Genomic DNA, 15,599 nt, shown 5'->3' with positions numbered 1-15,599 from the left:
CTGAACCCCCTTTCACCCTGATTAATGCCAGCCTGACCTCAGATCTCTCCCTGTAGCTGCTAGAGTGTGTGTGTGTGCGTAGAGAGAGAGAGTGTGTGTGTAGAGTGTGTGTGTGTGTGTGTGTGTGTGTGTGTGTGTGTGTGTGTGAGAGCTTTAGTAAGTGTGGCTGGTCCTCTGCTGCCTTTATTAAAATGCCTGGCTGTAGTTTGCTTGAAGAGACTCAGCTGCAGTCTGATCTCCAGGTCTGATCTCCTGGTCTGATCTCCTGGTCTGATCTCCAGGTCTGATCTCCAGGTCTGATCTCCAGGTCTGATCTCCTGGTCTGATCTCCTGGTCTGATCTCCTGGTCTGATCTCCTGGTCTGATCTCCAGGTCTGATCTCCAGGTCTGATCTCCAGGTCTGATCTCCTGACAGGCTAAAAGCCCCACCTCAGAAATCCCCCCCAGCAGAGGGTTTAGGGAGGGTGTCTGACTGACCGCAGTGTCATTATCAGGAAATGCTCTCAGCTTATTACGGTCTGTAGGATATTTAGATTAGACTAGACTTGGACTAAATCAGCCAATCAGACAGCAGATCTTGGGTAATTAAGGTGATAATAATGAGCTTCTGTCAGGTGTTATTGATCATGCACACTTTTGGAACACTCGAGCTAACTCGAGCTAGAATACTGCAAACCACAGGACTAACACTTGTCTAATAATAGTCTGATATTACTTCTCTAATAATACTCATCCAAGAATGCTAGTCTGATATTACTAGTTTAATAATGCTAGTCTGATATTACTAGTTTAATAATGCTAGTCTGATATTACTAGTTTAATAATGCTAGTCTGATATTACTAGTTTAATAATGCTAGTCTGATATTACTTGTCTAAGAATACTTGACCACTAATAAGAGCCGGATATTATTTGTCTGATGTTTGTCTAATAAAAGTCCTTTAATAATACTAGACTGATATTACTAGTTTAATACTACTAGTCTGGTGTTTCTTGTCTAAGTCTGATATTTACAGTCTGATATTTACAGTCTGATATTTACAGTCTGATATTACTTGTCAAATAATACTAATCTAATAATAATAGTCTGATATTACTTGTCTAATAATACTAATCTAATAATTATTGTCTGATATTAGTCATCTGATAATAGTCTGATATTGCTTGTCTAATAATACTAATCTAATAATTATTGTCTGATATTAGTCATCTGATAATAGTCTGATATTACTTGTCTAAGAATACTTGACCACTAATAAGAGCCGGATATTATTTGTCTGATGTTTGTCTAATAAAAGTCCTTTAATAATACTAGACTGATATTACTAGTTTAATACTACTAGTCTGGTGTTTCTTGTCTAAGTCTGATATTTACAGTCTGATATTTACAGTCTGATATTTACAGTCTGATATTACTTGTCAAATAATACTAATCTAATAATAATAGTCTGATATTACTTGTCTAATAATACTAATCTAATAATTATTGTCTGATATTACCCATCTGATATTACTTGTCTAATAATAAAAGTCTGAGTTTATTTGTTTAAAAATGCTAGTCTGATATTGCTTGTTTAATAATATGTATCTAATAACAATAGTCTGATATTACCTGTCTGATATTACCAGTTTAATAATACTAGTCTGGTATTACTTGTCTGATAATTCTCCTCTGATAATAAATCTGATATTACACGTCTGATATTACTCCTCTAATAATACCAGCCTGAGATTCTTACTTCACTACTTTGATGCCCTCAGTAACGCACAGAACACAGTCCGGACGCTGGGGATCATATCCTGGTTAGGATGCTGGTGATGAATCAGATGCATCGCTAAACCAGTGTGACCTCAGTCTTCACATAGACTGGTACAGACGGTAGACCACCCGGCTCAGGGTCCCGAGTGAAAGTGAGCGATTCAGCTGGTGCTGCTGCTACATGTATTTGCACTTAAATGGCTGCTTTGTTGTTCTGCTGTAGGCGCCATGGTGGAACCAGTGCCAGAGTCCATCAGCTTTCCCTCAGAGGAGGAGCGCATCCTCCAGTTCTGGAAGGAGAAGGACTGTTTCCAGGAATGTCTGAAGCAATCCAAGAACAGGCCGAAGTGAGAGGCGTTTTAATGATTACACAGTCATTTTAAAGACCCCTCTCAAGAGCACACCTACCCCCAGAGTGCAGTTTTTTTGTTGAGTAATCTGAGGAATGGAGAAGCTTCACTGGAGTAACTCATTGTCCACTGTGCTGTTATTAGACCCTCTACAGTCTCCGAGAGAGAGGACGGTCACTGCTGTGCGGTCTGTAACACGCTGGTTAACGCAGTGCACTCACTCATGGATGTGTTTGATTGGCAGGTACACTTTCTATGATGGGCCTCCCTTTGCCACTGGTCTCCCCCATTATGGCCACATCCTGGCCGGTACCATAAAGGACATTGTCACCAGGTTTGCCCATCAGAGTGGCTTCCATGTGGACAGGAGGTTTGGCTGGGATTGCCATGGATTGCCTGTGGTGAGTGTCAGTGTGTGTCCTACACTTTGCTGAGTGGGCAACTATATCTCTCTATCTATCTCTCTATCTATCTATCTATCTCTCTCTCTCTCTCTCTCTCTCTCTATCTATCTATCTATCTCTCTCTCTCGCTCTCTCTCTCTATCTATCTATCTATCTATCTATCTATCTCTCTCTCTCGCTCTCTCTATCTATCTATCTATCTCTCTCTCTCGCTCTCTCTCTCTATCTATCTATCTATCTCTCTCTCTCGCTCTCTCTCTCTATCTCTCTCTCTCTATCTATCTATCTATCTCTCTCTCTCTATCTCTCTCTCTATCTATCGCACTCTATCTCTCTCTCTCTCTATCTCTATCTATCTATCTATCTATCTATCTATCTGTCTCTCTCTCTCTCTCTCTCTCTCTATCTATCTATCTATCTATCTATCTCTCTCTCTCTCTCTCTCTCTCTCTATCTATCTATCTATCTATCTATCTCTCGCTCTCTCTCTCTCTCTATCTATCTATCTCTCGCTCTCTCTCTCTCTCTCTATCTCTCTCTCTCTATCTATCTATCTATCTCTCTCTCTCTATCTCTCTCTCTATCTATCGCACTCTATCTCTCTCTCTCTCTATCTCTATCTATCTATCTCTCTATCTCTCTCTATCTCTCTCTATCTATCGCACTCTATCTCTCTTTCTCTCTCGCTCTCTCTCTCTATCTCTCTCTCTCTCTCTATCTCTCTCTCTCTCTATCTCTCGCTCTCTCTCGCTCTCTCTCTCTCTCTCTCTCGCTCTCTCTCTCTCGCTTTCTCTCTCGCGCTCTCTCTATCTCTCTCTATCTCTCTCTCCTCAGATAACCAGGTCAGGAACCTTTATTCTTAAACGTGTGGTAGATTTTTACGTTATTGTAATGTTTATGTAATTATTTAATTTAATTGTAATTATTATGGCCAGTGATGTTATCAGTGTTACTTGGCTAAATGCAGCTATTACAACCAATAATATAAATATTATTAAAAAAAATATATATATATAATAATAATAATTTTATATATATATATATATATATATATATATATATATATTTTTTTTTTTTTTTTTTATATAACACAGAGGGAGAAATGAGAAATATCTATAAATATTGTAAAAGGTAAAGGGGCATGTATCTATATACTACTGTACTGCGAAATGTGTCCTCCGCATTTGCTCCATCTGACTCTGACAAAATGACTTTTACATTGACTTCCTTTAAGAGTGATGTAGGGCTGGGCAATTTGATGATATTTTATTGTATCGTGATAAATGTTGTTATGGTGATAGACAGTAATCTTTTCTAATCATATAGAGGAGACTGTTATTACTGCTCAATAAACACTGACCACCTGCAGGTTTCATTACTAACAGTGTAATTAGACTGGATTAATTAGATGAAGAGCAGCAGATGATGAGTATAAATCACTGTATTCAGTACAGGAGAGGATCTGAATAGTAGTTTAGAAGAATCTGTTGCTACTGATGCTACTTTAGTCTGTAATTACATGTATCGCGAAAAAAGTCTTAAATATTGTGAGGTAGTGTTTTTACCATATCACCCAGCCCTAGAGTGAAGAAGGTTTTTCCTGCTGATTTGGAGGTCTTATGTAGTATGTAGGTGTTAAGGGAGAATTGAGGTATACAGTGTATAGGGGCGTAACGAAGGGCCATGATGATTACCTGCTTTATTTATTTATTTTTTAAAACACATCTGCCACCCTTCATTTATCCTTTTCCAGGAATATGAGATTGATAAGACGCTCGGCATCAAAGGACCGGAGGATGTTGCCAAGATGGGGATTGCGGAGTACAACAAGCAGTGTAGGAGTATCGTGATGAGATATGCCAGCGAGTGGGAGGTAAGCTCGCGTGTGTGTGTGTGTGTGTGTGAGGGAGAGCTCTGAGTATCAGTTTGGACCGGGTTATTGAGTGCAAAGGGTTTGGGTCGACATTTTCAGTAATAGAAAGCCAGATGCATGCTGCAGATACATGTACGAAATGACTCTGAGATGATGCAGCTTCACAGTTTTCAGCGAATTAAAGTGAAGCTGTGAATGAAGGAGATAAATGAAGCTGAAATGATGAACAGAGCTGATGGAGAAAGCTGTAGGGTGCATTTGCATGTGGGGTTTTAATAAAGGTGATTTGTAGTTTTCATTTTCAGAATGCCTCAAATCCTGAGGCAGGTAGTGTGATAAATGATTTTATTAGGGATGCACCGATACCACTTTTTCCGATACCAATACCAGATGTTTAAAGTATCTGCCGATACTGAGTATCGATACCAATACCAACTCTGGCTTAAATACTCGATAGACGGCTATAAATCCTGATACTCCTTAAAAAGAACAGCGTGTCCTGGTTGAGTATCGGAACATCTGAGCTGTGAAACAGTAAAAATCGGCACAGTGCAGTAATCTTGCTAAGCTTGCTAAGCTTTTTTATTTGGTGTTTAAAATTCACATTTCATTACGAGAACACGTCTCGATGTACAAAGCTGCTAAATTTCAGTGTGTGGCTTTAAAACAAGCTGCTTAAACTCTTAAACCTTTGATTTTAGAATAATAAAAAAAAACATGTGGAAAGAAAAAGGTCTAAAAGTTGCATTAAAAGTCATTTAAGTGTTTAATTGTAAACTATTTAAGACTGGCTTTTACTGGTTGTTTAAATGTTTGGTTTTATAAAGTATGCAAACCAATATTTTCTATGTGAAAAAAAGCGTTATGGTATCGGTGCTCTCTAGTGCCGATACTGTGTGTAAGTGCTGGTATCGGCAGCGATACCGATACAGTATCAGTATCGGTGCAATACTAATAATGACTTCTTTTCTTTTTTGCATTCTCAGTAATATTTTTATTAGTATAAATTGTTTTTGTTATGTAAAGTTTGAATATAATAATGAGCCTTACTTGTTCTTTTTGGATATTTAGATGTGACTCCATTCAGCTCTAATCTTCACATTAGTCCAGTTCAATGATGTTTAGGAATGTTTGGTTTGAACTGGTTCTGGTCCGTGCTGTTCAGCAACAGGGCCGGGTTTCCTTCTTAGCGTCTAACAAAGCTCACCTGGAAATGCTCGAGTGAGCACCGCATAACACACTCTCTCTACAATTTAAGATGTTCATAATACTACAAAGCTGTTACGATACTGATCTGATCACTTTAACACTGGTGTGTTACTGGGAAGAAACCAGTCAGTCCAGACAAATGGGGATATTTTGGACATGAGAGTCCAGGTGCAGGGAGCTCTGGCACGAGCAGAACTGGTTTTTGGGTGGAGCTTGCATTTTCACTGTGAAATTTGGTTGCACATTACATGTTCAGCAGTCGTCACTGTAATGACAAAAGTATTTGGACACCTGCTCATTTATTGTGTGTTTTTATTTATTATTATTAAAAGGTCGATCCTGCTTTTGTTGGAGTAACTGTCTCTACTGTTCAGGGAAGAAGGCTTTCTAATAGATTTTGGAGGAGCATTGCTGTGAGGATTTGATTGTAATCCGTGACAAGAGCGTTAGTACGGTCAGGATGTTGGATAGATGATAACCACCCCAACTCCTTTATCCTCATCCCAAAAGTACTGGATGGAGCTCCACCACCATCATTCCAGAGAACACACAGTACCTCCACTACTCCACAGCTCCTCAATGCTGGGGGGCTTTATTATACCCCTCTACTAGCCCACGCCTGGCATTAGGCAGCATGGTGCCAATAGGTTCATGATGTTGATCTGACACCCTATGATCGTGAATGATCGTGTCTTGGGTCCATGTCAAAGTTTCCCTGTTTAAATCTTTAGAAACGTGAATATTAACCCTTTATAACGCTGCACGTTTCTGTGTTTCTGCTCGCCAGACGTCTGTGACGAGAATGGGCCGCTGGATCGATTTTAAGCACGACTACAAGACCCTGTACCCGTGGTTCATGGAGACAGTCTGGTAAGTCTTTCTGCTGTAGGTGGTTTAACCTGTTGCTGAACCAGGCAAAGCCTTGGTTTGTTATTCGGTTATGAACACTAATGTATGGTTTAGCATATCTTGCAGAGTCCCACAGGGTTCTATTTTAGGACCTATGAAACTGATGGTAATTATAATTACATGATGTAAGTGTTAGCTTACATACTGGGCCTATATATAGATGAAACATTCAATATTTTTGTCCATATAGTGTAAGAGTGTGTGTGTGTGTGTGTGTGTGTATATATATATATATATATATATATATATATATTATATATAGTATATTTTGTATAGTATATTATAACAGTTATAAAATAGTTATATATTGTGTCCCTATTGAAGAATAAAAAAAAGTCTGCAGCATCCCCATAAACAGAATTTGCTTATTAATTTATGTTAATTAATAAAATACACTCTGGAGAGCGTTCCAATAAAATAAAATAAAATACCTTTTTTTTTTTTTTAACTCTTGCACTATATGGACAAAAATATCGGGACTTGAATGTTTCATTCAGTCCCATTGTATAAACTCCAGCCCCTAGCTCTGCAGTCTGCCTTTCTTCCACACATCAGTGAGAGAACGGGAGGTTCTGAAGAGCTCACTGAGCTCCAGCGTGGTTCTGTATGTAATAGGAGACACCGCTGCACCAACAACTACAAGTCAGCTGGTGAAATTTCCTCCCTCCTAGATCTTCCTCCATCAGCCGTGAGTGGTGTTATTATTGAACAGTGGAAGAGTTTAGGAGGAACAGCTCACAGAGAGCAGCTCAGCCACCGAGTGTCTGTCAGACCACGTAAAGTTACAGAGCGGGGTCAGGGCCGAGTGCTGAGCTCAGAGCAGAGTGCAGAAAAGCCTCCAACTGACTCAGTAACTGCAGCAGAGCTCCAGACCTGCTGCTGCTGGTAGAGCTAAGAGCAAAGGGGGACCAGCTCCTTATTAATACAGCCTATGGGTTTAGAATGGGATGGCATAGAAGCTCCTGTAGGTGGACTGTGTAGATGTCCCAAAACTTTTGTCCAGTAATCTGCATAGTGTATTTACAATGTAAATAGTAAGATTTTGTGGTCCTATGGCATCACCTGAATCCACACACTATCTGTTATGTTTTAGGTGGGTGTTTAAGCAGCTGTATGATAAAGGCCTAGTGTATAGAGGAGTGAAGGTCATGCCGTTCTCCACGGCCTGCAACACACCCCTCTCCAACTTCGAGTCCCACCAGAACTACAAGGTATGAACGCACCAAACAAAACTTCAGCACCCCTTTAATGCCATGGTCTTATCTCATCTTGTCTCATCTTGTTAAAGTTCACTCCACGTCCATAAGTTTGTGGACACCGCACTGACGTCCAGGTTTTCTTTAGAATTCAGAGACAATGATATTAAACTTGTTCCTTTGTCTTGTCGTCATGACAGGATGTTCAGGACCCGTCTGTCATCGTGAACTTCCCTCTGCTAGAGGACGAGAACGTGTGTCTGATCGCCTGGACCACCACCCCCTGGACCTTACCCAGCAACCTGGCCCTGTGCGTCAACCCTGAATTACTCTACGTCAAGGTCAAAGGTGAGCATCAGTGTGGAGCAGTTCACCAGACGGGCTTTTTATTTTACCCTATCTGACTCAAACTCACAGATTTGTGGGAAGTGTAGAAGTAATGTGACTCGTGGAGGAAGCAGAGTAAAAAAAAATTTTAACACCACTAACCAGATAGCCCTCTCCAGAGTCCATCGCTCAGCCCAATACAGTGAGTATCAGGACACAGCAGAGCCAACAAACACCTCTAACCTCACACAGCTGTGCAGTGCAAACAGTGCAGACCACATTTAACCACCACCAGCATTCAGCAGGGACAGACAACCCCCACCGACCCCCACACAACAATATCCTAACTAGGGTTATTACCTATGTGTCCCCATTGTCCTCTTTTTTTTTTTTTTTATAAAAATATATAGAGGCATTTAGATCAGGTGTGTCCAAACTTTTGACTTTTGTCTGATTTTTTTATTAGAAAATGTTATGAATGTTTCTGGATTGTTTATCATATTGTGATGTTATATTTTTGCTGTATCGTCCACCTCAACGTCTTGTCCACCTCAACCAGGGACATATCAGATTTGAGGTCGATGGCCCGTCCCCGCTGACCCGCCTTTAGCACGCTGTTCAGCAGAGATGCTGCTTCCCCATCAGCACATGATGCAGCAAAACCGTCTAATACTGAAACGCCCGCCCGTGTCCTCAGCACCAGCACCCTCCCCACAATGCCTGTTTGAGCTGCCCCGTGTGGAGATGTGGGCCGTAACAGTTCTGGAATCAGGTCACTATAAAAAAGCCTGGTCCTCGTTTACATGTATAAATAGCCTCTTCTTCTCCTGCTGGCTTTTTAAGCATCACTCTGGATTTCGTATGAAGCTGCTGTAGTAGAAGTCTGACCTACTTTACCCAGAGTTGCGCTGTAGCCGCCGGCAGCCAGCAGGGGGCACTGTGAGCTCACTGTTAGCTCAGTGGCAGCGGGTCGTGCTGCAGGGGAGGGATGTGCAGAATACTAATGGAGGGAGAGGAAGCTGATGTTCTCTCTCTCTCTCTCTCTCTCTCTCTTTCTCTCTCCTGCATTCTCTCCTTCCTCATATTCTCTCTCTCGCCCACAGCTAGTCTAGTCCCTGTAGAGAAGAAGTACTGCCAATAGAATAGGACTCTCTGGAGCTGATAAACATCATTGGCTCCATGCTGCCTAATGCCAGGCGTGAGCTAGTAGAGGGGTATAAAGACCCCCAGCATTGAGCTGTGGAGCAGTGGAAGAACTGTGTTCTCTGGAATGATGATGGATCGTGGTGGAGCTCCATCCAGTACTTTTGGGATGAGTCTCGGATCAGTCTAGACATCCTGACCTCACTTAAACTCTTGTTGCTGACTGCAATCAAATCCTCACAGCAATGCCTTCTTCCCTGGACAGTAGAGACAGTTACTCCAACAATAGCAGGGTCACCTCTTTCTTTTGCCTTGATTTAAGAATAAATAGTGAATAAGCAGGTGTCCCAATACTTTTGTCCAAATATTGCATTATCTGTTCTGAACTATTTAGGCCCTCCTCAGATGCCTGACATGAACTGAACTGTTTCTTTAAGGGTGTGTTGAATGGTTCTTTGGTGCAGAACCTGGTTCCACCTGCATGCTTTAGAACATGGTTTCCTGCTGAACCTTATTTTAGCTTCTAGTTTAGGAAGCAAATGGATTGAATTGTTGGTGAAGGAGCGTCCGGATGAAAGACCCCTGCCGGCTGCCTCTCGGTGAAAAGAGGCAGCTCTTCATCTCTTTAGGCTGTGTTCTAGATTGTCCTTCTGCTGTAAATCATTTATTCCCTTTATTGGGCTCTCCTCCTCCTCCTCCTCTTTCTTCGCTGTGAGCCGAATCTCTCCTCTAACCTCCCTGCTCTAACGGCTGCTGTGTTTTTCTGTTTGTAGACAACTCCACTGATAAAGTGTACATCATGATGGAGGCCAGGCTCGCAGCGCTGTTCAAGTCCGAGAGTGAATACACCATCCTGGACAAGTAAGTGTGGAGGCCCTCGCAGATGCACAGATAAAGTCCTGGGCAGGGCTGCTCTGTATATTGTGTGGTAATGTGGCATTTAGCAGAGGCTCTTATCCAGAGCGATTTCCAGAAGTGCTTCGCTGTCCATTTAGAGAACATCCCCAGGTGGTGTGAATAGAGTAGATCCCGGAGAGACCTCAAGCTTAGATGCTGCCCAATGCAGACGTCAGTGTGGAGACCTAGAAACGAAAGATGCCCAAAGCTGCTTCGGTCATTCTGCCAATCGGGCAGGATTTTTCTACGTTGGAATTCAATTTTTCATCAATTTCATCCTTCAGAAACATATTTTCCCACTTAAGGCCTAAAATCCTAGTGAATTTTATCATTTCTATTCAGACTTGGGATCCATATTCTCAGTATAACAATAAAACATGGCTGGGTGTTGTGTGAGGTGGGGGGTGGGGAATTGTGGGGGGGGTAGTAAATTTACATTTACAGCATTTAGCTGACGCTCTTGTCCAGAGCAACTTACAAGGTTGCTTGTATTACAGAGATTACAGAGGTGAGCCAATATAGTATCACCCAGGCCAAGAATCGAACCCTGGTCTCCCACATGGGTAGTGAAGTAGCTCACTGGCAGGTAGTGCTGGTATCTGTTGCGCCACACTGACCACAGTCATTATTAAATTCGTCATGGGGTTAAATTCCTGACCTAGTATGCATGCCAGCAATCCGCTTGAAATGACATTCATATTTCTTTCATTTATAGTTTTTAATATTAATTTTAATATTTTAAAAGTTTGCCCTATCTATTTTGTGTGATGGGGTGGTTGGCTTGAGCTTGATGGACCCTGTCTGATATGAAAAAGCAGCAAATAAACAATACACCTGACTTCTGTGTTCTTGGCTGCTCCAAAGGCTAAAATGATGTCACTTCCTTTTTGTGATTTATAAAACAACGGGAAATTATTTATAGACAAAACAAGTGCATGTGACGGGGTGGTGATTCACAACTGCAAATCATTATGGTTATGTATTAAGGTTTGTACATAAAATTGAGTTTTTATTTTGAGATATTTTGAAATATAGCTTATGTAAACAGGGACACAAATATTAATATTAAAAGTAATATGGTATAAAAGGTTTGTTTAAAAACAAAAAAAATAGGAATGTGCAAATTCAATCTCTTAATGCTGAGTATCAGCCGACACCGATCTGATCCAATAATCCAGCCCCCCAGTTTAGATCAGACGAGCTGCTGGTTAATATCAATAACTCGGAGATGAACCTTCTGATTATGATTGGTCCTAATATTCACTTTATTTGTTTTGACCCCTCCCACCAACTGTTATTGGTCCTTCTCACTGCACAATTAGTTCTGAGACCTCCTCCTGACTGTGATTGGTCCTGATCACCATGTTATCTCAGAGACCTCCTCCAGACTGTGATTGGTGGTGATCACCCCATTCTTACCTCTGAGACCTCCCCCTGACTGTGATTGGTCCTGATCACCCCCTTCTTACCTCAAAGACCTCCTCTTGACTGCAATTGGTCCTTATCACTGCACAGTCCCTTTTGCCGACTGTGATTGGTCTGAATCACCCCCTCTTTATTTATAAGACCTCCTCCTGACTGTGATTGGTCCTTATCTCCGCACAGTCCCTTTTGCCGACTGATTGGTCCGAATCACCCCCTCTTTATTTATTTTTTATTTAAGACCCCCTGCTAACTGTGATTGGTCCTGATCACCACCTTCTTACCTCAAAGACCTCCTCTTGACTGCAATTGGTCCTTATCACTTATCACCCTAAGACCTCCTCCTGGCTGTGATTGGCCCCCTAACCGCCATCGGTCCTCATCGTTTGTTCCAACTGCTCCACCCGACTATGGTTGGTCCTAATCACCACTTTAGTTGTTCCAAGACCTCCTCCTGACTGCGATTGGTCCTGATCACCACACAGTCCTCTTGCCGACTGTGATTGGTCCGAATCACCCCCTTTTTATTTATAAGACCTCCTCCTGACTGTGATTGGTCCCGATCACCACCTTGTCTTGTCTCCCCTAATTAGGCTCAGGAAGTCACAATGAGTCCGGCTGGCGGTTTCCTCGCTGCCTGACTGTGTGTGAAGAGTGAGAAGAGCATGTGAACAGCTTGTGCAATGAGTCAACCAATCTCGCTGCCTCCCAGGGTGATCTGCCTTTTGGAGGCCACCCTCCTGACTCCTGAGAGGCTGCAGGTGCTGGAGCTGATTTGCGAAATCTGTGGCTGCTTCCGCTCCTCTGCCCCTTTGGCCCCGGCTCTGCTGGCCTCTGCCGTAGGTGTGCTGGAACGTGACCAGTGGCCGGCGTCCATGGTGGTGCAGCTTCGTCCAGACTGTCAAACGCTGGCGAGATGACGCTGCGTTACAGATAAGAGCGCTTCTGTGATCCTTTTGGGATTTTTTGAAAATTCCGTTTCAGGAATTTGCCTTCTCACCGAGCGCACGGTAGCCAAGCCGGTTCTGACACCCGCGATAACGCGAGGGCCGATTCATTTTCCGCTGCTGTTGCATCCGTTAAGCTGATGCGGTCAATTCCCTGGTCGAGTTTCAGACAGTGGTTGAGACAGGGCGAATAGCCGACAGCAGTGGAAGAGCTGGGCTGGGCAGATGGGCAGAGAGGACAGTGCGAGTGACAGAAGTCATTACACAGATCAGTGACTAGCTTCAGCGACTGAAGGGCAGAGGAACGAGAGGTAGACTTCGGTTGTTGCTATGGCTGTTCCCGTGAAAGGGCAGACTGCTGGGTGGGGAGGAAAGTAGGTGTTGCAGTAAAGGATTCGAATGGGGACGTATCCTTCATTTTTCCAGTGGCGATTATTGGGGTCCAAGCACTTAGCAGCATTATGGAGCCAGTAAAGCACATGTAGTCCTTTAAGACTGGCCTTATTTATAGTAGATGTGGGGTCTCGGGGACTTGAATTTGCATATTCCATTCAAGCAGTGCAGGCTAGAACATACAGAAGCTGGAACTATATACCTCAAGCAAAACACCATCTCCGTCAGGGACGTCCCACCTGTCTCCTGTGGATCCTAATCGCTGCCCCACAGTGACTTCCCCCTGAAATTCGATTGGTCTCAATTGCTAAGTTTTTTTTTGTTGTTGTTGTTGTTGCGACTGCCATTGGTCAGGGACCTCCCCTAATTACGATTGGTTCTAATCACCATGTTGTGTCTTCTGAAACCGCCCCCCTCACTGCGATTGGTCAGAGATGTCCTCATTACTACCATTGGTCCTGATGGCAGCATCATTTGTTTTGAGACCCACACCCAATCACTACAATTGGTTTTAGACCCCTGACTGTGATTGGTTGCCATCTTTACAACGGGACAGAGACTTGCCCCTGATTGGTTCTAATCACTGTGTCATTTCTTCAGGGACCTCCCACTGACGGCAATTGGTCAGGGACCTCCCCTAACTACAATTGGTCCTAATGGCCATGTCATTTGTTCTGAAACCGCCCACCTCACTGCGATTGGTCAGAGATGTCCTCCTTACTTCCGTCAGCCCTGACCACAGCATCATTTATTCTGGGGCCGACTCCCAACCACTACGACTTGTCGTTATCAACGTGCCTTTTGTTTGAAAACCCCGGACTGTGATTGGTTGTAATTGCCATCTTGTTTGTTTTGAGACCTCCCCCTGACTGCCATTGGTTCCAATCACAGTCTGGTTCAAAAGATGCAGAAAATTAATTTCATATTATGGTAATTAAGTAATTATTATAACTGAACTGTAATGTTTAGATGATGCTTTGTGTCGGCTACGTTTAAGCATTTGCGTTTGTCTTGCAGGTTCCCTGGCAAGACTCTGAAAGGGAAGGGATACAAACCTCTTTTTGAGTACTTCGTCAAGGTGAGGGGTGATTAGACCTGAGGTTAGGATTAAAGACTAACATTGCTGACAGGATGGAGATTAATACAGTTAGCAAGATTTTTTATTATCATGCCCTGATATCTTCCATTTATTATAGATATTACATCTTATCTTATATAGACATTACGTCTTATTTTGTTCTGTAAAATGATAATTTATGCACTGTAGGTTTGAATATTATCTAAATATATATAAATATATATATTTTATATATTATTATATTTATATAAAATATATTTAAAACACAAAGTTAAGTAGTAAGATTATGCAAGGTGAAAAATCAGAAATCACTGTATGATGTACTATGAATCACTTATTAATTGTTGGGTGGCACTAGAGTGGTATATTGTTACTGTTGTGCTAAACCTTGTATCTGCCAAATGGCAGCTTAATAAGAGATTGGGAAAAAAAAAACTTTAATAGAAAATAGTCAATTTCTATTGGTAAAGGTGAAGGTGCACATACCGGTCACTGTACTATTTACAGCGAAAAGTGTGCATTTGACCCATCTGTGGTGGCCAACACACACAATCACACTAGTGAACTAGGGGCAGTGAGCACACATACACCAAGAGTGGTGGGCAGCCAACTCCAGCGCCCGTGGAGGACACCCAGAGACATTGAAGGGCCTTGCTCAAGGGCCCAACAGTGGCAACTTGCCGAGCCCGGGGTATTGAACCCACAACCCTGTGATCAATAACCCGGAGCTCTAACCGCTGAGCCACCACTGCCTCATTGGTCCATTTATAATGAAACCTTGAACCATTATATTCACAGAAAAAAATAAAATGGAGATACAAGGTTTCTGCATAACAGTGATAATTTATTAAAGCTGCATGATATTGGAAAATATATTTTGTATATAGTATGTATGTTGTGATATTAAATATTACACCAGATTTAAAAAATGTCACCAAACGTGCCCCACAGTTTCACCTGACTAGACTTCATCATGATATTCTGTGGGTCCAAGGTTGAGTTCAATAAATGATATTGGTGTGTAATGTGTGTGTTTGGTAGATCTCTCATCGAAACTGAGAACTGTGTTAATTGAGCTTTTTTATTAAGCAACATAAAAGTTATAATTGATTAAATTGATTACATTTGGATTAAATTGGCCTGTTGGGACGTTGCACTTCCTGCAGGTCTGATGTGTAACACACTGTACTTCAGAGTTGTAACACATACTGGTGATAATGAGATCAACAGCATTACCTTGTTTTTGGTGCAGTGTAAAGAGAACGGAGCCTTCTCTGTTCTTGTGGACAACTACGTCCGCGAGGAGGAAGGTACCGGAGTGGTTCATCAGGCGCCGTACTTCGGAGCTGTAAGTCTGCACATTTTAAAACCTGGTGGAAAGTTTGTTATTGGAATTGGGGATAAACTTTTACCCAGAACTGTGTTAGATTTTCAACTACATCTGCATCACGTTAGTAATACAGTAAAGAGTTATGGGACATGTAATTAATATCCCAGCAGGTAGGTGTGTGTGTATATATTATATATATATATATATTATTTTTCACAACTACATCTGCATAACGTTAGTAATACAGATAGTAAAGAGTAATTAATATCCCAACAGTAGGCCTGTGTGTGTGTATGTATGTTTGTGTATATATATATATATATATATATATATATATATATATATATATATATATATAATTTA

General features: G+C 41.8%; 1 protein-coding gene across 1 annotated transcript in view; it reads left to right on the top strand.

Annotated features, from left to right (window-relative positions):
- iars1 (isoleucyl-tRNA synthetase 1) overlaps window positions 1-15,599 on the top strand; it is a 63,497-nt gene that overhangs the window by 146 nt on the left and 47,752 nt on the right. The window contains exons 2-10 of the mRNA XM_072666521.1: window positions 1,982-2,105; window positions 2,353-2,509; window positions 4,266-4,385; window positions 6,382-6,464; window positions 7,597-7,714; window positions 7,900-8,047; window positions 9,943-10,030; window positions 13,846-13,906; window positions 15,159-15,254. Of these exons, the coding sequence (XP_072522622.1) occupies window positions 1,987-2,105; window positions 2,353-2,509; window positions 4,266-4,385; window positions 6,382-6,464; window positions 7,597-7,714; window positions 7,900-8,047; window positions 9,943-10,030; window positions 13,846-13,906; window positions 15,159-15,254 (990 nt within the window). The 5' untranslated portion in view covers window positions 1,982-1,986. The remainder of the gene's footprint in view (window positions 1-1,981; window positions 2,106-2,352; window positions 2,510-4,265; window positions 4,386-6,381; window positions 6,465-7,596; window positions 7,715-7,899; window positions 8,048-9,942; window positions 10,031-13,845; window positions 13,907-15,158; window positions 15,255-15,599) is intronic.

The sequence above is a fragment of the Salminus brasiliensis genome, chromosome 21 (assembly GCF_030463535.1).
Source record: "Salminus brasiliensis chromosome 21, fSalBra1.hap2, whole genome shotgun sequence".
NCBI lineage: Eukaryota > Metazoa > Chordata > Actinopteri > Characiformes > Bryconidae > Salminus > Salminus brasiliensis.
The sequence above is the reverse complement of the archived record's forward strand: the minus strand, read 5'-3'. Positions and strand labels throughout refer to the sequence as shown.